The sequence below is a fragment of the Aquarana catesbeiana genome, linkage group LG10, assembly GCF_042186555.1.
Source record: "Aquarana catesbeiana isolate 2022-GZ linkage group LG10, ASM4218655v1, whole genome shotgun sequence".
NCBI lineage: Eukaryota > Metazoa > Chordata > Amphibia > Anura > Ranidae > Aquarana > Aquarana catesbeiana.
Genome location: NC_133333.1, coordinates 242,652,917 through 242,679,167, shown reverse-complemented (window position 1 = coordinate 242,679,167; position 26,251 = coordinate 242,652,917). Strand labels below are relative to the sequence as shown.

Here is a 26,251-nt window from a genome sequence, read left to right as displayed (position 1 = left end):
ATTGAAATGAATGGGCACCGCTGCCGAATCGCCTGCAAAGTGCTTTGGCTGCGGCGCTACACGGGCGCATTTAACCCTTTATTCGGCCTCTAGCGGGGGTTAAAAACGCCCCACTAGCGGCCGAATAGCGCCGCTACAACGGCAGTAAAGCCCTGCTAAAACTAGCGGCGTTTTACCATCAACTCCCACCCTCCCCAGTGTGAAATCAGCCTAAATGTTATTTAAAGAGTAATAAAAATAATAAGCAACATACCTTAGCTTTTCATAAAATGGTTGTGTATAAATGGCCAAGAAAATGAATGTTATGGCGGTATTACAAGATAATAAAAACTACAGAGAACAGCTCAGGTGAAGGGTCTGTACAATGACTATACAGTAGGTTATATTATTATTAATATTATGCTATGACATTCTGCATCTTGAAAGCCGATGTCACACGTACACTTAGCCTGCACCTACCTAATGAGAACCGCTGAATGTTTCGAGAATTTATCCTGAAAGCAGAACCCACTGGGAATTTCTCTCCTGACACCACTGATAATATAAGTGAACTAATAATAGAAGAAACAAAATAACACATAAAAAATAATAAGCTCTAATAAGCAGGGACCTTTTAAACACTCTTGTTTTTAATTATATTATAACCGTAGTATCTCCCTTTGTTTTGTAAACTGCTGAGCAAATTGTTGGTACTATTTAAAAACCTGAAAAATAATAATAATAATAACAACATATAGAAAGGAAAGGTTTCCCATGGGTTTTGTGTTGCAGCAAAATTTTCGAAGGTAATTTAGAAAAATATAAATTTATTGAAAAAAGTAATAACATACAAAAGCATGAATTATGTTAAAACATGAGTTCTGTGGATAAGGCCAATGCAAATAGATCAGAATACAGCCGTTGAAAGTACGGTACATGAAAAACATAGCATGATATAGGTATATATATTCATACTGAAAAAAACCTGACGTGTTTCGACCATTGTCAGTACTCTTTCTTTCTGGGGGAAAGAGTAAAAGAACTCTAAAGAAAAATACATTGTATAAGTGGACACGTTAAAGAGTCAAACAACAATGTGTATTAATATTAACACATTAGATTATGATTTTATAATTACCACTAACGGCTGTAGGACAAGCCTCCCAATTATTGTACTTAAAAATTTGCTTTGAGGATCCAGGCGATGCGGCAGGAACTCACACCTCAACTCACAGGGGTAGGGGGCAGATATCGAAGAGGCCAGGAGGACCTACAAGAGGCCGTGTTTGAGCCCACACCAGGGAAATGGGGCACGGAGGATACCGGGAACCGAAAGACAGGACCAAACAATCCCCAAGTCACTGTAAGACTTTAGTAATAACAATAAATTAAATTGAATATTATTAAGTCAAGACCTTGTAATTATTTAAGGACTAAGGAAGTGTGTGGGTGTTTGCAGGTGAGTGGGAACAAATGAGAAAAGGAAAGAAAGAAAAGAGTGAAGATGTGCTGAAGTGACACAGCTGTGACTTGTCACTTTTCCATCTAGTCACCCCCTTCATGCATTTGGGTTTTCGTTGTCACCGTGGTCGCTGTGCAACCCTTCTTTTTCACTTTCAAGGTCACCCCTTTTCTTTTCAGTTCTGGGTGGCTCCAGTCCTGTCCTACTTTGTTCCATTTTGCACTGGTTTTGGTTTTAGTTTTTTTGTTTTTTGTTTTGGTCCTAGTGACCTGTTTTCACCTCCCCTTTCCCAGTCACCCACACTCCCCCTTTCTTCCCCTACATTTTCTCACTTGCACTCTTCCACCCTTGCACTTTTTCATAGTTGTATTGTTCCCACTCCTCAGGTCACCTCTCACTTTTCTCTCTTTTTTCTCCCTTTCCCCTGGCTTTTTCTTGTCTTTTCTTCTTTTTCCCCTCCTTTTTCTCCTTCTGTTCTGCTGTTTCCTGTGTAGAGTTACCTTTCCCTTTTCATGCCTTTTTCTGCCTCTATTTCCTCCCTTTCTTCTCATCACTCACTCTTGTTGCAATACTAGCTGTGTCACTTCAGCACATCTTCACTCTTTTCTTTCTTTCCTTTTCTCATTTGTTCCCACTCACCTGCAAACACCCACACACTTCCTTAGTCCTTAAATAATTACAAGGTCTTGACTTAATATATAATATATATAATGTAATATATAATATATTAATATACAATCAATTTAATTTATTGTTATTACTAAAGTCTTACAGTGACTTGGGGATTGTTTGGTCCTGTCTTTCGGTTCCTGTATCCCCCGTGCCCCATTTCCCTGGTTTGGGCTCAAGCGCAGCCTCTTGTAGGTCCTCCTGGCCTCTTCGATATCTGCCCCCTACCCCTGTGTGGGGAGGCGTGAGTTCCAGCCGCATCGCCTGGATCCTCAAAGCAAATTTTTAAGCACAACAATTGGGAGTCCTACAGCCGTTAGTGGTAATTAAAAAATCATAATCTAATGTGTTAATATTAATACACATTGTTTTTTGACTCTCTAACGTGTCCACTTATACAATGTATTTTTCTTTAGAGTTCTTTTACTCTTTCCCCCAGAAGAAGACCTCTACTGACAATGGTCGAAACGCATCAGTGTTTTTTCAGTATGAATATATATACCTATATCATGCTATGTTTTTCATGTACTTTCAACGGCTGTATTCTGACGTATTTGCATTAGCCTCATCCACAGAGCTCATGTTTTAACATAATTCATGCTTTTGTATGTTATTACTTTTTTCAATAAATTTATATTTTTCTAAATTACCTTTGAAATTTTTGCTGCAACACAAAACCCCATGGGGAAACCTTTCCTTTCTATATTCTGGGGCATGCAGCAACTTATATTCTGTAGAAATCGGGGCATGCAGCAACTTATATTCTGGGGCATGTAGCAACTTCTTATCTCACAACCAGCATTGCTTTCCATTTTTCAATAATAATAACAACATTCACTCAATCAATCAAACAACTCTTAAATTTAAAAAAAAAAAACTGCAAATGAGCCCACTCAGCATTAAGGGTTAAAACCTCATGCAGGCTCTTGTCACATGATTCTGATCTTTGCAACACCCCTGTAAAGCTACACCATGTGTGGTTGAGTTTGCAATGGGCCCAGAGAGAGAAAGTGAGGACTGAACAGTGCCTTGTGTTATCTCACGAGCTACAAGTTCTTTAACCAATTGTAGACACTTCTGTAGGGATCTGCTGCCCTCTATTGTCTGTATTTGTAAATAGCTTTTGCTTATTAAAGCGGAACTTCAGTCATTTTTCATCTTTCCACCTATTAAAACTTCTGCCCTTGTTGTTTTAACTTTGGATAGTAAAACTTTTTTTTTTTCTGCCAATAAATACCTTATACAGCCCACTTCCTGTTTCTTGTCTGGAAAAATGCCTAGGCTTATGACATCATGCACAGCTCTCTCTCTCTCACTCTCCTGAGAGTTTGCCAGGAAGGGAGGGGGAACGAGTTACAAGAGAGCCAATGAGAGCTGCAGAGCTGGAGGTGTGCCTCTGTGTGTCTGTGTAAATCCAGGAAGTGAACAGGCAGCAGCTTCAGCTGCCCACAGTTAAAATGGTCGCAGCCAGACTCAGTGGAGGGAGACTTCTGCAGCATATTTGGCAAGTACAGAATCACAGTATATATAAAATAACATGGAAAGTGGTTGGAGGGAAGCTTCAGAATGACAAAGATGTTTTTATTACGAATGCTGTGAGCAGACTGCAGTTCCTTTTTAAGTAAGATTGGTTACAGACTGCTAGTTGGATCAGAAACCTTGATTGGGGGACTGTGATGTTATATAAAGGGGAGTTTCCAGTCAGTAAACTCAGAACAAAGCCACATGACCTTATCCACACAGGAGTTGCTGCACTTCACCCATGTCAGAAGCAGAGACTATTAGGCAAGTATTCTAATAGGTTAACTGCAGCTGCCGAATGCATTTTGAGTATGTATTGGAAATCCTGTGACGGACATATCTCTGTTATTATATCACATGTGTACCAGATAACTAGGTCTGTGCTACTGTACACTCTACTTCAGGGGTCTCCAAACGATGGCCCTTCACTTGTTCAGGAACTACAATTCCCATCATGCCTAGCCATGTCTGTGAATGTCAGAGTTTTACAATGCCTCATTGGATGTGTAGTCCTGCAACAGCTGGAGGGCCGTAGTTTGAAGATCCCTGCTCTACTTTATTAGGTACACCTTGCTAGTACTGGTTTGGACCCCCTTTTGCCTTCAGAACTGCCTTCATTCTTGGTGGCACAGATTCAACAAGGTGTTGGAAACATTCCTCAGAGATTTTGGTCCATAGTGACATGATAGCATCACGCAGTTGCTGCAGATTTGTCGGCTGCACTTCCATGATGCGAATCTCCCATTAGACCACATCCCAAAGGTGCTCTATTGGATTGAGATCTGGTGACTGTGGAGGCCATTGGAGTACAGTGAACTTATTGTCATGTTCAAGAAACCAGTGGTGAGATGATCTGAGCTTTGTGACATGGTGCATTATCCTGCTGGAAGGAGCCATCAGAAGATGGGTACAATGTAGTCATGAAGGGATGGACATGGTCAGCAACAATACCCAGGAAGGCTGTGGCATTTAAACGATGCTCGATTGGTACTAAGATGCCCAAAGTATGCCAAGAACATATCCTCCACACCATTACACCACCGCCACCAGCCTGAACCGTTGATACTAGACATGTGCAATTTGTTTCGGTCCGAATAAAAATTGGGACAATTTTTTTGTTATACCCGAATGAAATAGTAAAGAAAAGTAAGGAATTTCATTGAAATCTGTTAAAATTTCTTTTGTTTATTCATTTTCTAATGAATTCTAACTTTTCAGAAAGATTAGAATTTGGATCGGCTGATTTGAATTCTATGTGAAGAAATAGCTGGTTGTTAAGCAGCGGGCCGGGAAGCCGTCCTTAACAACCGTGAGTCATCATCTGTCAGCGGGCTTCCCCAATGATAGATGAATGTAAAGATAAAGAATGCCATCAATTGCCCGGCAATAGAAAAAATTTTAAAAAAATGGCGTTGGGTCCCCCCCCAGTCCATACCAGGCCCTTGGGGTCTGGTATAAATTTTAAGGGAAACCCCACACCATTTTTTTTCTAAATGATGTGGGGTCCCCCCAAAATCCATACCAGACCCTTATCTGAGCATGCAGCCCGGCAGGTCAGGAAAGGGGGGGGGGGCGAGTGAGTGGCCCCCCCCTCCTGAACCATACCGTGCCACATCCCCTCAACATGGGAGATGGGTGCACCTTGTTGATGGGGACAAGGGGTTGTCAGGGTCTGCAGGCAGGGGGGCTTATCGGAATCTGGAAGCCCCCTTTAACAAGGAGGCCCCCAGATCCTGGCCCCCTCTATGTGAATGGGTATAGTGTCCCTCAATGTAAATCCATCGATAATCACGACGCCCGCCGGACCCGAAAAATAGAAAAAAATAAAAATGCTCCCTTTCCTGGGAGGCCTCCTGCCATATACCCGCTCTGCGCTTTGACAGTTCTTATATAGGCAAGGGGCAGGGCCACCCTACTACGTCACCCGGTGGCACCGCCCCCTTTTGACGTCATGTGACGTCAAAAGAAGACGGTGCCACCGGGTAATGTAACCGGGTGGCCCCGCCCCTTGCCTATATAAGAACCGTCAAATGTGTTAATATATAAAAAATAAAAAATCAGCTTCAGTGAAGATGTATATGCACACCCTTTTTCCACAGTGAGGGGGCAAGCCTGCTTACCAGAAACGGTTGACCCTCAAATTATAGAGAAGTCAACAACAGCATAGTAGAAATCTGTGGCCAGATGAGACAACCGGTCTCCAGCTATTCATGCACATCCTCAATCAGTGCAAGCCATAGTGGTATATAGGTTCCATGGTCTCCTTACACAAAGATCCACATTTACCTCAAAAAAATGAAAATGACAAGACCATCTATAAAGCTGTAAATGCTATTTATTGAGAAGAAAACCACTCACATTAGAAAATATTAAAGAGGCATAACAAACAATGTTCAAAGATGGGCGCAGCAAGGTAGCGTGCTTATGTCATGCGTTCCAGTCCCGTCTTACGCATTTCATCATATTCTGCCCTCCTCAGAGGAGTGGCAGCCTGACGTGGGCACACTGTGTATATATTTATATATATATAGAGAGAGAGAGAGAGAGAGAGAGAGAGAATGAGCCGGATATGACCGGCTAGAAGCTCGACATCTTCACAATGCGCTCCACCAGGGCCGGGACGAGGGGTGAGCAGGAGGGGCAGCTGCCCTGGGCGCTGTGGTATCATGTGAAGTGGGAGGGCACCATGAGAAGATTGGGGGGAGGGAATTTGTGTTGGGAGTGGGAAGTTGGCAGGGGGTAAGAATCGCTCTAGGAGGGGAAATTTGGGAAGGTGTGCTAGGAGTGGTGATTTGTGCTGGGAGGGGGGGATGGGTGAAGAGGACTTGTGCTAGGAGGGGGGATTTGGGGGGTTTGTGGTGTTATGGTGGGTGGGGGGGGGGTTGTGCTAAGTTTAGAAATTTTGATTTGTGCTAAGATCAGACATTTTGATTTGTGCTAGGATCAGCACTTTTTTTGGGGGGTGGGGGATTTATGCTAGTAGGCATGATTGGGGGATATTTGTGCTAGGAGGGGGGATTTAGAGTGGGGGTGATGGATGAGGATTTGTGCTTGGAGGGGAAATTTGAGAGGTAGAGGATTTTTATTGGGGGGGGGGGGATTTGTGCTGGGGGCATATGGGAAGAGAGAGGATTTGAGCTGGGGGGGTTGAGAGGGCAAATATTTGTGCCAAGAGGGGGGTTTTCAGCAGGGGGGTGGATTTGTACTGGGAGGAAAGGGGGATTTATGCTTAGAGGGGGAGTATGCAGATTAGTGCTCAATTTTTGGGGGGGGGGGGGATTTTTTCTGACACATACATCTTGGGGGGGGGGCAATTTTGCATGTGCTCTAGATTACCTTGTCCCGACACTTCGCTCCAATATGCATTCAAAAGTACGGAAAGGGCCAAGAACCCCCCGATCACATGACTTGCATCATACATCAAGTGCGGAAGTATAAAAACTTCCAATCTGTGAGAAAAACTGCAATGGGAATCAAACTAAATGTGCTTAAAACCAAACGGACGATCAGTCCATTGGAAATTTGATGAAAAAACGAATGATGTTATATATTTCATCACTAAATGCAAATGCAGGCAACGCACTATATGTAAACTTAAGGTAACGCCATCTTGTGGAGATGTAGCAAACTACCGACAGATATATAAAAACCAAGAAAGTACACACTATGTTGCTCACGAATTCATGGCATATAAAAATGACATGTGAAAAATTATTCCTCACAATACTAATATTCATGGACATATAATATATCATAAAATTTGATGACCACAAAACATTAGGTAGAAGAAAAATTTAAATAAAAAATACTGATAAAGATTAATCACCCATTGTTCAAGAAGCAATTTACGTTCCATTCCACATTTATGCTGAGCTGGTTGTAAGATTTGAGATCAAAAATCCAGCGTGTCTCCTGCCTGGAAATCTCTCGCCTGACCAAACTACCCCTCCAATCAGTGATTTTCCAGCGTTTTGTTAGCTTAACCAATTAAAGACCACCTACCACATATATACTGTGGCAGGGCATCTCTGTTGCGTGAAATCACGTATCTGTACGTCATTCTGTGCTATAAATACTGGGGCTAGACACTCTGGTGGCGCTTCGCGCGCCCATTGGACAGAGGGGGAGCCAATTAGCAGGTCCGGTGGACCCGATGTCCGCCGGCTACACGCAAACGTTCCCCAGAGAGGCAGTACAACGATCTGTCTATGTAAACGAGGCAGATCGCCGTTCTGTCAGGGGAGGACACAGAGAGCTTCTATTCCTGCTAAGCAGGAAGACAGATCTCTGTGTTCCCCCAGTCAGACCATTCCCCACACAGTTAGCAAGCACCACCTAGGAACACACTTAACCTTTTGATCGCCCCTGGTGTTAACCCCTTCCCAGCCAGTGTCATTAGTACAGTAACAGTGCATATTTTTAGCACTGATCACTGTAATAATGTCACTGGTTCCCAAAAAAGTGTCACTTAGTGTCCGATTTGTCTGCCACAATGTCGCAGTCCCGCTAAAAATCGCTGATCTCCGCCATTACTGTACTAGTAAAAAAAAAATAAATAAAAATGCCATAAATATATCCCACAGTTTGTAGCTGTCATAACTTTTGCGCAAACCAATCAAAATACGCTTATTGGGATTTTTTTTTAACCAAAAATATGTAGCATAATACATATTGGCCTAAATTGATGAAGAAATTTGATTTTTTTACATTTTTTTGTTGGGAATGTTTTATAGCAGAAAGTAAAAAATAGTGGGTTTTCTTTTTCCAACTTTTTTTGTTTGTAGCGCAAAAAATATCAAAACTGCAGAGGTGATCAAATACCACCAGAAGAAAACTCTATTTGTGGGGGAAACTGACTTACCTACACATGATCCCACCAAAGTCCGATCGTTTAGAAGATGATGACGTACGACCGGACTAGAATAGGGAGGTTCAATAGCTAGTAGCAAATAGCTGCCCTTGCGTCGTTTTTTGGTCCGTCGGACCTTTTCTGCCGGAAAGTCCGCTCGTGTGTACGCGGTATAAGGCGTGTTTTTAAACTCCTAGAAGCTGTTATTAGCATTTTTTTCTGCTCTTAGAAGCTAAATAGTGTTATTCAATGTGTCCATGCACACTACTTTAGGCTATTAGCGTTTTTTCAGCTTCAGCGTCTAGGAGCAGAAATTTTTTTTTTTTTTTTTGTAGAGTTTCTTGGAGCGTTTTTCCAACAGAAACACTCCTAAACGCTGCTAAACCCTCCTAATCGCTACTAATACCCTTTTTTGACCTTTTTTTTTTTCCTTTTGCAAAAAGATAATAAAACACTAAGGCTCATAAACACTCCTAAATGCTGCTAAAATGCTACTAGAAAAAGCTATTACCAGCGTTTTTTAGCTTAATACAAACGCTAGTGTGCATGGAGCCTTATATTGTAGTCCACCTCCTCCCCAGCCCTTCTCCCAATTTAAAACTCACCTGTTCCTAATTCAAAGAAATATTGGCTATTAGGCTCGATTCACACCTATGCATGTTGCTTTTGAGCGTTTTTGGAGTTTTTTTTTTCATGCTTGCCACGTTTTTGAGCAGCGTTTTTGTAGCGTTTTTGCGCCGTTTTTGCCGCGTTTTTGCGGCGTTTTGCGTTTTTTTTTTTTTTTTTTTTACAGTTTTTTTTTACAGTCTAAAAATAATTAAAAAAAAAAAAAAAAAAACGGCAAAAACGCATCAAAAACGCTGCAAAAACGGTGCACTTGCGTTTTTGATGCTTTTCCATTGAATTCTATTACATGCAAAACGCTGCATTTTGCATGAAAAAAAGTTCCTGACCCTTTCCAAAAATGCAGAGATACAAAAAGGCATTGATGTGAACATGTTCCATAGGAACCCATGTTAAAAAATTCCCATGCATTTCTGCAAAATGCAAAATGCATCAAAAAACGCGCTAGTGTGAATGGAGCCTTAGACCTTGTCAGCACCCCACAGCTGTTTGTCAAAATCTTCCACTTCCTGTCTTCTCCTCAAATCACTTGACAAGTTGCAGCCTAATCCCGGCAATGGCACCGTTTCAATCATGCAATGCCAAATTTTCGTCGCCACACCGATTTACAAAAGTAGTTCCTGCACTACTTATGCCAATTTCAGGTGCGACTTCAATAGACATCTTTGCATGAAGCCGCAAAGATGTCTTTCAAGTAGCACCTAAAATCGCACTGACCTGCTACTTTGAAATCTTGCTACTTCAAGTAAAGTAGCACGATTTCAAAGTAGCATTAATGTGAACCAGGGCTTCTACCTGGACTTAAACAGCCATGTCAGCAGGATGGACTAGCAAGTCTATAGCCTCGTACACACGATCAGACTTTCCGACGGGAAATGTGTGACGACAGGCTGTTGGAGGTAAATCTGACCGTGTGTACGCTCCATCGGACAATTGTCGGATTTTCCGCGGACAAATGTTGGATGGCAGGTTTTCAGATTTTCCGCAGACAAATGTCTGCTGTCGGATTTTCCAAGTGTGTGTACACAAGTCCATCGGACAAAAGTCCAAAGTACAAACACGCATGCTCGGAAGCAAGGACGAGCCGGAAGCGGTCGGTCTTGTAAATTAGCGTTCGTAATGGAGAATTAACATTCGTGACGCGGCAAATTATGAAATTTCTAAATGCAGCGCACAATTCTCTTCTTCTTTAATGGGATAATAATGAAGCTGCTTTGGTGGTGATACTGATGGAGTTATTGCAAACTAATTTTCAAAGGCTTTTTTTTTTCTAGTTATATCAAGAATAATATTATTATGTTTTGTTTTTTTTTTTTTTTGGGGGGGGGGGCAAGTTACCACAACACCATTATCCCGTAGTTTTTAAGAGCAAAGATACAACTATGTTGGTGTCCCTTGTTAATTTTAAATTGTATTTTTTAACTGTAACTGCCGACTCCCAAACTGTCATTTGAAGAAAAACACACAGCCAAGTATTATTCTACACAATTTTTTTATTGTGCATTAAAAAACTAAAAACAAATAAAATTATACATGCTATCTTAGAACTTAACCAAAAAGTGCATTCTATGTATCCAAAAATATAGAAAATATACCAAATCAAATCATTATTTTTCAACCAAAAAAATAATGTCAAAGCAATAACTCCAAGGCCAATAATAAATAACACGTTGTCTCCTCCAATTCCGCAACATGTCTGGTTGATGAACGGCCGTTCAGAAATGAACTGAAAAGCGCAAAATGAAAAGTGTGAAATGAAAAGCGCGAATCAACATTCACCAAACTTCTATTAACACGAAATTAGCAGAAGGAGCTCATACTTGGCCGACAATTTCTTTTGCTGTTTGTATGCAAGACAGGTTTGGGCCAACACCCTTCGGACAAAAGTCAACGGTTTTGTTGTCCAACAATCCGATCGTATGTACGAGGCTTTAGAGGTGCTCTGGAGGATTTGTTGCCCTAAAGGCTATTGAAATGTGCATGTACCTTAGACCGCCCTTTAAAGTCTACTGGTAGCTGTAGACATTGGATAAATGGACAGGCTGGTGATGCTGCTCACATGTGGGTATGGATACAATAAAATTCTACATGCTTCTCGTATGACAATAACTTATAAGTTATTATGACCATTCATTTTTTGGGCTGCTAATTTTGTGATGGTATTTCTTGGCATGGGGCTGTCATGGCAGCCTCGTATATCTCTAATTTTCTGCACCCTCCATCACACGCTGTTTGTTTTCTTTTTGTTTTTTTGCTGACCCTTTTGTCACTACTGTGTCCTGTATTGGTGTAGGGGTTAGTGTGAGGAACCCCAGAGCATTGGGGACTAGGCATCTGACACACCTGAAAGTGAATATGTTTCAGGTGGTTGTAGATTACAGAATAGAAGAGTATAAACCTTCTCCTTTGGCTGGTTGCACTTTTTGACTTTTTTTTTTAATATCTCAGCGACAGAGTTTCTTGAAGTGTTATGGTAAGGTGAATGGATTAAGTTAAAGTGATTGTAAGGGTTCTTTTTTTTAAATAGCAAACATATTATACTTACCTCCACTGTGCAGCTTGTTTTGCACAGAATGGCCCCGATCCTCGTCTTCTGGGGTCCCCCGGCGGCTCTCATGGCTACTCCCCACATCAGATAACCCCCTAAGAGAAGTGCTCTCCCGAGGTAGTTACCTTGCGGGCGCGCTCCCGAGTCCAGCATTCGGCGTCCATAGCCGCCGAATGTATGAATTGGCCCCGCCCCCCCGGCGCCCACATCATTGGATTTGATTGACAGCAGTGGGAGCCAATGGCTGCGCTGCTATCAATCTATCCAATCAAGAAGCGAGAACCCCAGGCAGAGAGACAGCACGTCCTCGCTGGGTCAAGTTCTAGGGCTCAGGTAAGTAAAACTGGGGGGCCGGTCACTGCCAGGTATAGGATGCATTAAGGTGAAAAAACACGAAGGTTTACAACCCCTTTAAGTGTTGGGCGTAGGTGATACAGGGTTTGATGGGGGTCAGTGATAGGGGGAATGAAATGGACATTTGTTCTTCATCGCAAAAGCCCCTTGCCGCGTCGTATTGCTCCAGGTTCCATGAGCTAAAAATTAACATACAGAGTAATACAGTATATACACTATATTACCAAAAGTATTGGGACGCCTGCCTTTACGTACACGTGACATGAACTTTAATGGCATCCCAGTCTTAGTCCGTAGGGTTCAATATTGAGTTGGCCCGCCCTTTGCAGCTATAACAGCTTCAACTCTTCTGGAAAGGCTGTCCACAAGGTTTAGGAGTGTGTCTATGGGAATGTTTGACCATTCTTCCAGAAGCGCATTTGTGAGGTCAGGCACTGATGTTGGGCGAAAAGGCCTGGCTCGCAGTCTTCTCTCTAATTCATTCCAAAGGTGTTCTATCAGGTTGTTCTAGATGGTTGCTAAAATATTTTTTAAATTATTCTATATATATTATCGTCTAAAAACATCTCTCCAAAGATATTGTATATTGGATTAATACACTTGTAATTTTATTTCCAACCAGCAGGGGGGTTCCGTTTAACATGTATGAAATAAGAGATTTGTATCAGTGTTAATGGAGAGCGATTTCATGAAATTCCATAATTAATGATATGTAATTTAATATTCAATCTTCAATATGTAATTGATTAGATGAGTCTCCTATATTAATTCCAAACTGAATTAATAAGAAATATGCTGAAAACAAGCCCCAGAATTCTGAGGGGCAGGCTTAAGATGAAACCGCTCTCCTCCTATAAAACTCAGCTGAGTGAAGAGTGTGATACCGTTGCTGAGGACGTCATGTGACGAAGCGCGCACAACGGCATCACGCTCTGTCAGTCTACTCTAAGGCAAGGAGAGAGGAGGACGCTGCTTAGCAGCTGGTAACCTTATACCTTGTGCTCCATATGCTTGTTTGGAGGGACTCTCAACGGCATCACGCTCTGTCAGTCTACTCTAAGGCAAGGAAAGAGGAGGACGCTGCTTAGCAGCTGGTAACCTTATACCTTGTGCTCCATATGCTTGTTTGGAGGGACTCTTTGCTTTTAATTAAGTTTGCACTTTGTTGGGCAATCATTGCTGTCCTATTCCATCTGGACAGAAATTTATAATCAGTATCTGGATTTGGCAGTTTTATTTTTCTTTATTTTTCTTTATTTTTTTAATTTTTTTAATTTTTGTTTGATTGAGACTTTATAATTTTTATTTCTCAGTATAGTTTTTGTCAATTTTAAAACATTTTCTTTATAAGATCAGCGTGGCTGGTCTAGTTATAATTTTAAATAAAGTGGCCATACGGTATTATGCTATGGAAACTCTCCCTTTTTTTCTGAATATATGAGTGGAAGCAATATCGCCAAGGATTTAAAAGCACAGGATATATCTACTACAATATCTGGCAGCAAGGGGATCTATTTCCCACTACAGACGAAATACCCCACTGGGGGGTTTGGGGAGCTGGCTACAACATAAGAACCCACTAGATGGAAGCAACCCAGCGCACCACATCATAAGCGTTATACCCCTGTTGGGGGTCTGGGAGCTGGTGAGTAGGCAACCAAAGGGGGAGCACGAGAGTCACCTGACAATTTATTGCAGCACCAAAGTCACCTGTGGGAATCTGCATGAGCCACCTAACATCAATATATGGGACTGTCATAATATCTGTTGCAAATCTAATCGCTGCTGTCTCCTATGTTATTGAGTAGTTTTAGGCCTATGTAATTGCAATTTATGCTGAATTAAACGTAACATATCATATTAGGATAGTAATACTTATATCTATACCACTGTATTGCTATATGGTTCCTAGTAAATGCACTATATGGAATCTAGTCTCTGGTCTCATTCCCAGATACAGTAGGATCCAATAAGTGGTGCGACACTTGGTTTTATCATAATTTATTGAACATATGAGCATTGGTAAAATACTTGTCTGGTGGCATTACCCATATTGTGAATAAGGGAGTTTGTACATACTGCACACCCCTTAGATTTATAATTTCAAGTAGGTGGTGCGAATTTATTGGCTATCCCAGTTTTTAAACATATTGATTAATATAGGTTTTTTTTAGGTAGCGCCAATACACCCTATCCTTCATTTCTATTCTATCAGGTTGAAGTCAGGACTCTGTGCAGGCCAAGCAAGTTTCTCAACCTGAAACTCGCTCATCCGTGTCTTTATGGACCTTTCTTTGTGCACTGGTCCAAATCATTTGGTGGAGGAGGGATTATGGTGTGAGGTTGTTTTTTCAGGGGTTGGGCTTGGCCCCTTAGTTCCAGTGAAGGGAATTCTTAAGGTGTCAGCATACCAAGACATTTTGGACAATTTCATATTCCTAACTTTGTGGGAACAGTTTGGGGATGGTCCCTTCCTGTTCCGACCTGACTGCGCACCAGTGCACAACGCAAGGTCCATAAAGACATGGATGAGGGAGTTTGAGGTGGAGGAACTTGACTGGCCTGCCCAGAGTCCTGAACTCCTGACAGAACACCTTTGGGATGAATTAGAGTGGAGACTGCGAGCCAAGCCTTCTCGTCCAACATCCGTGCCTGACCTCACAAATGCGCTTCTGGAAGAATGGTCAAACATTCCCATAGACACACTGCTAAACCTTGTGGACAGCCTTCCCAGAAGAGTTGAAGCTGTTATAGCTGCAAATGGTGAGTCAACTCAATCTTGAACCCTATGGACTAAGACTGGGATGCCATTAAAGTTCATGTGCGTGTAAAGGCAGGCGTCCCAATACTTTCGGTAATATAGTGTATAAATATAATGTTATCAGTCAGTCATAAAATAAGATCTCCAGAAATGTTTTCTCAAAGCCCCTTTGACCTCTTTGTTCCTCAGGCAGTAAATTATTGGGTTTACGACTGGTGTCAAAATGCTGTACAAGAGAGATGCTAAATTTTCCAGCTCAACAGAGTAACCTCTTGGTCCAATGTAATTAAGGATACCTGTGCTGTAAAACGCTGTGACTATGATGAGATGGGAGGAGCAGGTAGAAAAGGCCTTCGATCGTCCTTCAGAAGACTTGATCTTCATGATGGTGGAGATGATGTGGAAGTAGGTTATAACAATATAAAGAAATGGGGTAAAGCCAAGGAACACGCTGACTACATACATTAATATTTTGCTGGTCTTCGTGGAGTTACAGGCCACGTGTACCAATGGTGGAACATCACAAAAAAAATGATTTATACTGTCTTCCGATTTACAGAATCTAAGCTTGGAAGCCATGACCGTATGAAGCATAGAATCGAGGAACCCACCCAGCCATGATGCAGCTGCAAGCCCGGCACAAAGTTTCATTCTCAAGAGCACCGGATAGCGTAACGGGTTGCATATGGCAACATAACGGTCATACGCCATCACAGCCAATAGAATACACTCAGCCCCACCTAGAGAGACAAACAGATACAACTGTGCAATACAATTGACAAAGGAAATCCTTTTGTTGCCTGTAGCGCAATTGAATATTATGATTGGGAGAGTGGTGGAGGCGTAACAAATGTCCAACACAGAGAGATTACTAAGAAAAAAGTACATTGGTGTGTGCAGATGTGCTTCAACCCTAATGATGATGAAAATGCAGAAATTGCCAGTCAGGATAGTACAATAAATGAGGGATAACCAAAAGGTGATGATGAAGAACCGATCATTGGAAAAATTCAACAATAAAATATTTGTCACCATTGTCTGGTTCTCGTACGGTTGCACTGCAGTAAAGGTCATCTAAAACAAAAAAAGTCACTCATTAAAGGATGTATTTCAATAAAACTCTCTGGTAGATGATGTAGTATTATCTGATATAACAAAATCATTTTTTACTGGCAGGCAGCACAGGAGCCAGTCCAAATTGTTGGCTAAAGTAAATTTCCCCCATTTGTCAACATCTCAAAGCCTTTATCAGTTGAAAGTTCATCATCCACTCCTCTACTTCTCCTATTTATTCCCCATCTCTATGTGACCCTTGTACATTCAATAGGTGCTCCTATCCCAAAGACACATGTAGCAAGGTCCCAGGCCTCCTTTGGTCTAATGAGAACCTCCAGGGCCAGAGATAGCTGACATCCTTCTGTATGTGGTGGGTTGTGAGACATGGTGGGTGCAAAGCAATTAGATTCATTGGGCGCCAGACACTTCTTGAATGCAAAATAGATTTTATTTTTACAGAACTTTGGGAGAGAGAGTTAGGGCTTGGACACCCATAGGTAGTTACAAGATTAATTGGCAGACTCCGAGACTTCAACAGGAGGAAAGCCATGCAGGGAAAGGCATCCAGCAAGATGCCACATCTGCATGTGAAAGAATGCTGTCTCCTATGGCAACAGTCTTTAACAGTTCCTAACCCAAACTATAACAGTTCCTTCGTTTCCACTACCATCACTTCTTGTAGTTCTTCAGCCCACTGAGCTCCCAGTCTCTCACTAGACTAGATGATCCACTGCCACTGAATCCCTTGAGTCGTCACGGTAGTATCTTCCTCAAGCAACACCCCCGCCTCTCTGCTGGGTCCCTAGCTTGGCACTCAAGATACTCCTCAAGCTTCACCCCACTGGCCTGCCCGGTCCCTGGCTTGATACACAAGGCTGCTCTGCAAACGTCACCTCCGCCTGGCTGGGTCCCTTGACGCCTGATGAAGTTTCTAGATTCTTCACCGTCCCCGGTTGGTGAGAATACTGCTCCGGTACCTGCTTCTGCTACTCATTCATGTGCATGTAAAGGCAGGTGTCCCAATACTTTTGACAATAAAGTGTATATCCTATTGTTACAGAATGACCAAGGGTCTGACATGTTTTTGTCTGCAATGAAAATTTTCTTCTGCCGGACGCTGCTGGTGCTGGTTTCAGTATAACAAAGTACATGTGACAAATAATGTTATTAGAAATGTTATATAAAAAGCAATAAAATAATAAGCAACATACCTTAGCATTTCATAAAATGGTTGTGTATAACATGCCCCCAAAAACAAGAGTTATGGAGATATAACAAGATAATAAAAACTACAGAAAATAGCCCGGATGAAAGGTCTGTAGACTACAATAACTATACTTTATTTCATTATTATTACTATTATTATTATTATTTTGTGCTATGACATTCTGCATCTTGAAAGCCAATGTCACACGTACACTTAGCCTGCACCTACCTAATGAGAACCGCTGAATATTTAGAGAATTTATCTTGAAAGCAGAACCCACTGGGAATTTCTTTCCTGTCACCTCCAATAATATAACTGGAATAATATTATAAGAACACAAATAAAATTACATTAATGAAAGAACACGTGAAAAATAATAAGCCCTCAAGGGCCTTTTAAATATTCTTATCATTAACTATATTATAACTATACTGTCTATGTTTTGTAAAGTGCTGAGCAAACTGTTGGTACTATTTAATTCCTGAATAATAATAATAATAACATACAGTGAATCTATAAACTGCTAAATTCATTCAGGAAAAAAACTGTAATTGGGCCCATTCAGCTTTAAAGTGGTGTTCTGGCCGAAATTATACTTTTTAAAAAAAATATACCCCTATAATACACAAGCTTAATGTATTCTAGTAAAGTTAATCTGTAAACTAAGGTCTGTTTTGTTAGTTTATAGCAGTAGTTTGTTATTTTATAAACTTACAGCAGGCCGTGGCCATCTTAAGTGTGGGCATCTGAAGCCAGACTGTATTTCTTCCTGGATCTCATCCTTGCAGATCTCGCACATGCTCAGTGCAGCACAAGCAGTGTAATGGGTTTTAGGTCAGGTTTCCATAGCAATGGCAGAGGAAGTTGCTGCCCCTTCCCAGAAGGCATTGCAAACAGGAAATGATGCGATGGGCCACGGCCAGGGAGGAGGAAGTGAAAAATGAATACAGCAGATATAGAGTAGGTGCTGAGAAAAAAAAATAAAAAATATCCAATTTGCTTACAGTGCACAGTTTAGTGAGGGATGCTGAAGAGTTGTAAAAGTGAGTGGAACTCCACTTTAAGGATTGAAACCTCATACGAGCTCTTGCCACATGATTCTGATCTTTGCAACGTCCCTGTAATGTACGATATGTGTGTTTGAGTTTGCATTGAGTTAAGTGAGAGAAAGTGAGGACTGAACAGTGCCTTGTGTTATCTCATGCTGATGAGCTACAAGCAAGAGGGATTAACAAAGCCAAGTTCTTTAATCAGTTGTGGACACTTCTGTAGGGATCTGCTGCTCTCTACTGTCTGTATTTTAAAATAGCTTTTGCTTAATATTTGCCACAGAGTTAGTTGGTTACAGACAGGTACAGGTACCTGCCTGCTGGGTCAGAAACCCTGATTGGGGGGCTGTGAAGTTATATAATGGGGAGTTTCCACGAAGTAAACTGAGAACAAAGCCACATAACTTTATACACACAGGAGCTGCTGTACTTCACCCAGGCCAGAAGCAGAGACTAATAGGGAAGTGTTCTAATCAGTTAACAGCAGCAGCTCATAGCGTTTTGAGTGTGTATCTGAAATCCTGTGACAGAGGCACCTCTGTCTGTTATAGGGTTGCCACCTCATCCCTTTAAAACCGAACACATATTAAGTACATACGTTCTGGGGCTGATTAAGGTGGTAATTAAACTCACTTGGTGCCTTATCTGCATTAAATTAGCCTCAGAACCTGTGTAATTCATATGTGCTCGGGTTTAAAGGGATTTTCATATTCACATTTCATCATTCACTGTTTGTTAGCCCACTCACCCTTCATTCACACACACTTTTTAATTATTCATTTTCAACTTTCAGCTCTTTCACTTCTTCATCCACACACTTGGTCATTTTTAAATTTTTTCATCCCCTTTCACTGATTTGTCCACATATAATCTTTTCCCTCTCCCTCTTCCCACACTCATCCCTCCACACCCCCCCCCCAACCCCTTTTTCACATTTACATGTTAGCTCCCCATCCTTATATCCATTCCCCCTTTAATTTTCTTTCCCTTCCCCCATCCCCCACTGGTTCCCATTGATTAACATATAGACATTATTGGCCCATAATAAGTAATACCTGGTTCCACATACATATTGCATAGGCACGCTGGATGCGACCCAACATGCAATATGCATTTCCATTCCACCTTATATATGCCCACTGATATGGATACACACTAGACCAATATGTGCATGTGGACTTTGCCCTAAGGTGTGACAGACCGCCCATTTAAAATAATCATAATATAATTAATTAATACTTTGCACCCAAACCCTGTGTGTGTGCAACATATAATGTATTCTATAACAATGTCCCCTGCTGATTTACTACAGATGCTGATTCTTTCCCCTTCCTGTGCTCCGCCTGAGTGTGGGGAATTTCTCCTACCAGTGTGACTCCTTACAAGCCGTGCACGGACGGGTGGGGCGCCCTGCTTTGGAGATGCCGGCTGGCTGGGGAGCTCGTTGTGGGATCATGTGAGGACCCTTTAGAGCAGTGGTTCCCAACTCCAGTCCTCAGGACCCACTAACAGGCCAGAATTTAAGTACTACCTTGGGGAGATGCAGACTAGAATACTGCAATCACTGAGCAGCAAATTATATCACCTGTGATGTATTTCAACTATCTTGCAAACCTGGCCTGTTAGTGGGTCCCGAGGATAGGAGTTGAGAACCTCTGCTTTAGAGGATCTCTGGTTAAGAAACCTCTTTCCATACAGTGTGATTGGTAATTATGCATTAAGATGTTCATTAATACCAGTAAAAGGTTTCATTTTTTATTTATTTTTTTTAAAATACAAATTTGAACTACTATTGTAATCCCTCTACAGCAAACCCATCCTCTGAAGATGACCCTGAAGGGTCGAAACGCGTCAGTATTTATGTACTTACCAGCATTTGTTGACCTATTATGTTACGTATTACATTGTGTTTGCATCACATGTATCGATTTTTTTAAGTTTTCTGTACCAGAGCTCATATTTAATTGTTAATGTCATTGTGCTATGGTTTTTATCATTAAAGGCATAACTTATGAATTACATCTACTACCATTATTTTTAATCTCAGCTGCCTTGAAAAACCTCAATGGGGGAAACTTCCCTTTTTTTAAATCAGTGGAGTCACTGGCCATGTTTTATCTCTTCACAATTGCCTCCATTGACAATAATGATGGGGCACAATTCCTTTCATTAACATCAATGATGGGGCACAATTCCTTCCATTGACACCAACGACGGGGCATAATTCCTTCCATTGACACCAACAATGGTGTACAATTCCTCCCACTGACACCAATGATGGGGCACTATTCCTCCCACTAATACCAATGATGGAGCACTATTCCTCCCACTGAGCCCAGCAATGGGGCACTACTTCTCCCGCTGATCCCAACGATGGGGCACTATTCCTCCCACTGACACCAACAATGGGGCACAATTCCTTCCATTGACACCAACAATAGGGCATAATTATTTCCATACCACCTATGGGGCACTGTTCCTCCCATCGATACCAATGATGGGGCACTATTCCTCCAGCTGACATCAAAGATAGGGCATTGTTTACTCCCACTGGACCTAGCCAGCCCCCCTAAAGTGTGCAGTACAGTAACCTGGCCCTTTGTTTAGAAAGTTTGGAGACCCCTGGTGTAGGGGTTGGTGAGAGGAACCACAGAGCACACCATCAGACCAGCCATCTGATAGACCTGAAATATTGGATGTGAAAATAGTATGAACCCACTCCTTTGACAGGTCACACGTTTTGACAGTTTTTTTATCTTGGCGACAGTTGCATGAAGTCTTAAGGTAAGGTAGATAGATAAAGTTAAGTCTTAGAGATAGGTGATAGAGGGATTGGGATAGGTGATACATGTGAGAAATGAAACTGACATTTTGTTTTGCTTCATACCAAAAGCCACTTATTAAGCTGTACTGTTCCAGCTTCCTTGAGCAAAAAAACAACATACAGGATAATACAACATATAAAAATACAGTTTTCAGTAAGTCATGAAATACAATTTCCGTAAATGTTTTCTCAAAGCCCCTTTGACTTCTTTGTTCCTCAGGCAGTAAATTATTGGGTTTACGACTGGCGTCAGAATCCCATACAAGAGAGATGCTACATTGTCCATCTCAATGGAGTAACCTCTTGGTCCAACGTAGTTAAAGATAGCTGTGCTGTAGAACACTGTGACTACGATGAGATGGGAGGAGCAGGTAGAAAAGGCCTTCGATCGTCCTTCAGAAGACTTGATCTTCATGATGGTGGAGATGATGTGGACGTAGGTTATAACGATATAAAGAAATGGGCTGAAGCCAAGGAACACGCTGACAACATATAATAATATTTTGCTGGTCTTGGTGGGGTTACAGGCTACTTGTACCAGTGGGGGAACATCACAAAAAAAATTATTTACGCTCTCATCCCTCTGACAGAATCTAAGTTTGGAAGCCATGACCGTATGAAGGATAGAATCCAGGAACCCACTCAACCATGAAGCAGCGGCAAGCCCGGCACAAAGTTTTCTTCTCATGAGCACCGGATAGCGTAACGGGTTGCATATGGCAACAAAGCGGTCGTACGCCATCACAGCCAAAAGAATACACTCAGATCCACCTAAAGAGACAAACAGATACAATTGTGCTATACATTTGACAAAGGAAATCCTTTTGTTGCCTGTAGCGCAATTGAATATCATGGTTGGGAGAGTAGTTGAGGAGTAACAAGTGTCTAAAACAGAGAGATTACTAAGAAAAAAATACATTGGTGTGTGCAGATGTGCTTCAATCCTAATGATGATAAAAATGCAGAGATTGCCAATCAGGGTAGTGCTATAAATGATGGATAGCAAAAAGGTGATAATGAAGAACCGATCATTGGAAAAATTCAGCAATAAAATATTCTTCCCCATTGTCTGGTTCTCGTACTCGTGCCCTGAAGAAGAGGACATCTAAAACAAAAAAGTCACTCATGAAAAAACATATTTGAATTATAACTCTGGGGTAGATGATGTGTTATCCGATGTAACATTATTATTTTCCAATGACAGGCACATAGGGGCCAGGCCAAATTGTTGGGTACATTTTTCACGTTTGCCAACCCATTAAAGCCCTTACTGGTTAAAAGTTCTTCTTCCACTTCTCTACCTTTCCCATGTATTCCCCATCAATGTGTGACCTACATACCTTCAATAAGTGCTCTTATTCAGACGACACACAATAAGTGACAAAGTGACAAAGCCGCCTACAAAAGAACAGAACGCATTTTCAATTCTTAGTAAGAAAAGACAATTTTTAACTATCAAGTTCCTTGTTACATAGTTACATAGTAGGTGAGGTCAAAAAAAGACACAAGTCCATCAAGTCCAACCTATGTGTGTGATTATATGTCAGTATTGCATTGTATATCCCTGTATGTTGCGGTCATTCAGGTGCTTATCTAATAGTTTCTTGAAACTATCAATGCTCCCCACTGAGGCCACCGCCTGTGGAAGGGAATTCCACATCCTTGCCGCTCTTACAGTAAAGAACCCTCTACGTAGTTTAAGGTTAAACCTCTTTTCTTTTCTCCTTATTGTGGGGTCACCAGTACAGTATTTGTAAATTGAAATCATATCCCCTCTCAAGCGTCTCTTCTCCAGAGAGAATAAGTTCAGTGCTCGCAACCTTTCCTCATAACTAATATCCTCCAGACCCTTTATTAGCTTTGTTGACCTTCTTTATAATCGCTCCATTTCCAGTACATCCTTCCTGAGGACTGGTGCCCAGAACTGGACAGCATACTCTTGTTGCCCCCTCCATCATAGCTGAGGTTGAATTTTCTAAAGTAATCCTATTATTTATTGTTAATAAAATGGTTCTAAAGGCAGAAGTTTTTTTTTTTTTATCTCAATGCATTCTTTGCATTAAAGTAATTGTAAAGGTTTGTTTGTTTTTTGTTTGTTTTTTTTAACCACTTGCCAACAAGCCGTCATTTTATGGCGGAAGGTCGGCTCCTTCCCGTGAATCGCCGAAGCTGTACGGCGGGCCCTTTAGCAGCTACAGCGGCGTGGGTGGGGAGCCGATGTGTGTAGCCACCTGTGATCGCTCCACAGAGAGCGAGAACAGGGATCTATCAATGTAAACAAACAGATCCCCGTTCTGACAGGGGAGTTCAGAGTGATTGTCTGTTCCTAGTGATTAGGAACAGCGATCTCTCTGTACTCCCAGTCAGTCCCCTCCCAACACAGTTAGAAACACCTCCCAGGGAACACATTTAACCTATTGATCACCCCCTGCTGTTGACCCCTTCCCTGCCAGTGATTTATACAGTAATCAGTGCATTTTTACAGCACTGATCACTGTATAAATGTCAATGGTCCCAAAAAAGTGTCAAAAGTGTCCGATTTGTCCGCCGCAATGTCGCAGTCCCGCTAAAAATCGCTGATCACCGCCATTACTAGTAAAAAAAAAAAACAATAATAATAAAAATGCCATAAATCTATCTCCTATTTGTAGACGCTATAACTTTTGCGCAAACCAATCAATATACGCTTATTTTGATTTTTTTACCAAAAATATTTAGAAGAATACATATTGGCCTAAACTGATGAAGAAATTATTTTTTTTACATTTTTTGGGGGGATATTTATTATAGCAAAAAGTAAAAAAAATATTGTTTTTTTTTTTTTTTTTTTTCAAAATTGTCGCTCTTTTTTTGTGGTGGTGTTCTGGCCGAAATTTTACTTTTTAAATAAAAATACCCCTATAATACACAAGCTTAATGTATTCTAGTAAAGTTAGTCTGTAAACTAAGGTCTGAAGCCAGACTGTTTCTCATCCTTGCAGATCTCGCACATGCTCAGTGCAGCACAAGCAGTGTAATAGGTTTCAGGTCAGGTTTCCATAGCAACGGCAGTGCCAGAGGATTTTGCCGCCCCTTCCCAGAAGGCATTGCAAACAGGAAATGATGCGATGGGCCACGGCCAGGGAGGAGGAAGTGAAAAATGAATACAGCAGATATACAGTAGGTGCTGAGAAAAAAGTAAAAAAAATATCCAATTCGTTTACAGTACACAGTTTAGTGAGGGATGCTGAAGAGTTGTAAAAGTGGGTGGAACTCCACTTTAAGGTTGAAAAAATAAAAACCGCAGAGGTGATCAAATACCACCAAAAAAAGCTCAATTTGTGGGGAAAAAAACATCAATTTTGTTTGGGTACAGCATCGCACGACCTCGCAATTCTCAGTTAAAGCGACGCAGTGCCGTATAGCAAAAAATGGCCTGGTCATTAAGGGGGCAAATCTTCCGGTCCTTAAGTGGTTAAATAACAAACATGTCCTCTTCATTGGGTGCCTCAGCGGATAGCCGCTTTCCCTGGGGGCACCCGTGCAGGTACGCTCACGAGTCCCACTCCTGCGTCCATTGACACAGATAGCAGGACTCAGCCCCGCCCCCCACTCCCATTTTCACTGGATTTAAATGACAGCAGGGGTAGCCAATGGCTCACGCTGCTATAAATATTTCCAATGAGGACAGAGACAGCGGCTGGAGTCACTGGGCTTGTGCACATCTCTGGAACGGACGGGCTCAGGTAAGAAAAAAGGGCGGCTCTGGGGGGCATAGAAAGCATTCAGGTGAAAAACCTGGAGACTTTACAACCCCTTTAAAATAAAAAACCTTCAGTGTGTAGCAGCCCTCTCAGCCCCCCTAATACTTTCCAAAACCCATCGGCTGTCCAGGACTCTCCCCCCGATTGGCTGAAACACAGCAGTGGGCGCCATTCGATCCCACTGCTGTCAATCAAAGTCAGTGAGCCAATGAGGAGAAAGAAGGGGTGGGACTGAGCCATGGTTCTGTGTCTCAATGGACATGCAGAACAGCAGCTCAGCTCAAGTGCCCCATAGCAAGCTGCTTGCTGTGGGGGCACTCGGCAGGAGGGAGGGGCCAGGAGCGCCAGTGGGGGACCCGAGAAGAGGAGGTTTGGGGCTGCTCTGTGCAAATCCACTACACAGAAAATCCCAAATTTTGGCTTGTCCCAAAAAAAGTAATAGAGGGGAAATCTTTCAATGAGGACACTAGTTCTGATGACCTGGGGGTCCCCAAGGGATTCCCTTAAAGTGATATTAAAGGCAAAAAAAAGGAATATCAAACATGTTATACTTACCTGCTCTGTACAGTGGTTTTGCACATAGCAGCCCTGACCCTCCTTTTCTCGAGTACACCCCCCCCCCCAGCGCTCCTGGCCCTGTTGAGTGCCCCCAGAGCAAGCAGCATGCAATGAGGGCACCCAAGCAGGCGCAATCCCGAGCCGCTGCTCTGTGTGTCCATTCACACACGGAGCCACGGCTCAGCCCTGCCGCCTTTATCCCCTTGATTGGCCAGCTGATTATGATTGACAATTGACTGGAAGGAAGAGAGAAAAGATCCCTGGTGCCCCACGTCCACAGAGTCCTATTGTGGTATGAGAGAGACAGCATCACCCACACTACAACCCATAGTGATCGAGCCTGAGCGGCACAATAGACCAACGGTGGGTCACTATGATTGACAATGAGGATCACTGGATCGAGATGGGGCTTAGGTAAGTGGGGGGGCTGCTGCACACAGAAGGTATTTTACCTTCATGCAGAAAATGCATGAAGGTAAAAAACCTTCAGCCTTTAGAACCATTTTAATTTACAGAGATTTCCTCTCACTTCCTGTTTGTCTATGAGACAGAAAGTGAGGGGAAATCTCCAAAATGGCGTCAAAAAATCTGAGAGGGGTTATAACCCTCCTTTGCTCTATTCAAAATGGGGAAAAAAAACGTTGTGCCTATAGTTCCACCTTATTGTAATTGTAAATGTTTTTTAAATCTGCACCTTTTATTAAAATAATAAAACAATCCTGCCATGAAGGTCCATGTTTAGGTACTTCTTGTTATAGGGCAACAATGCTCTGTCCCTGTTCCCTTTGGCTCCTATGTTGTCACCCAGTTACACGGACCCTTGGTTGAGACTACAAGCAGCTGCACCAACACACATTGTATGGGCAGAGCCCACCGTTGGCACTGTCAGGCAGCCAGTCCATAAAGATGATGATGAGCATGCATGTAGACAGGGAGTGCCCAGGGCATCACATCATCGTGGCCGGAGCTCTGGTGACACCGCGGCCAGCTTTTTGTTCAGATGTCCACCTGTGTGTAATTTAATCTCAGTATAAATACAGCTGTTTT

The 26,251-nt window shown here is 42.1% G+C and overlaps 2 protein-coding genes and 1 long non-coding RNA gene across 3 annotated transcripts in view; 1 reads left to right on the top strand and 2 right to left on the bottom strand.

Annotated features, from left to right (window-relative positions):
* The window catches only part of LOC141111341 (uncharacterized), a 367,423-nt gene that overhangs the window by 225,015 nt on the left and 116,157 nt on the right, over nt 1–26,251 (top strand). The gene's annotated exons all lie outside the window — the stretch shown is intronic.
* LOC141111451 (olfactory receptor 5V1-like) lies at nt 14,888–15,841 on the bottom strand. The gene has a single exon (XM_073603746.1). It carries the CDS (start codon nt 15,839–15,841, stop codon nt 14,888–14,890), a length of 954 nt encoding a protein of 317 aa, XP_073459847.1.
* LOC141110168 (olfactory receptor 5V1-like) lies at nt 21,055–22,008 on the bottom strand. The gene has a single exon (XM_073601376.1). The coding sequence runs from the start codon at nt 22,006–22,008 to the stop codon at nt 21,055–21,057; it is 954 nt and encodes a 317-aa protein (XP_073457477.1).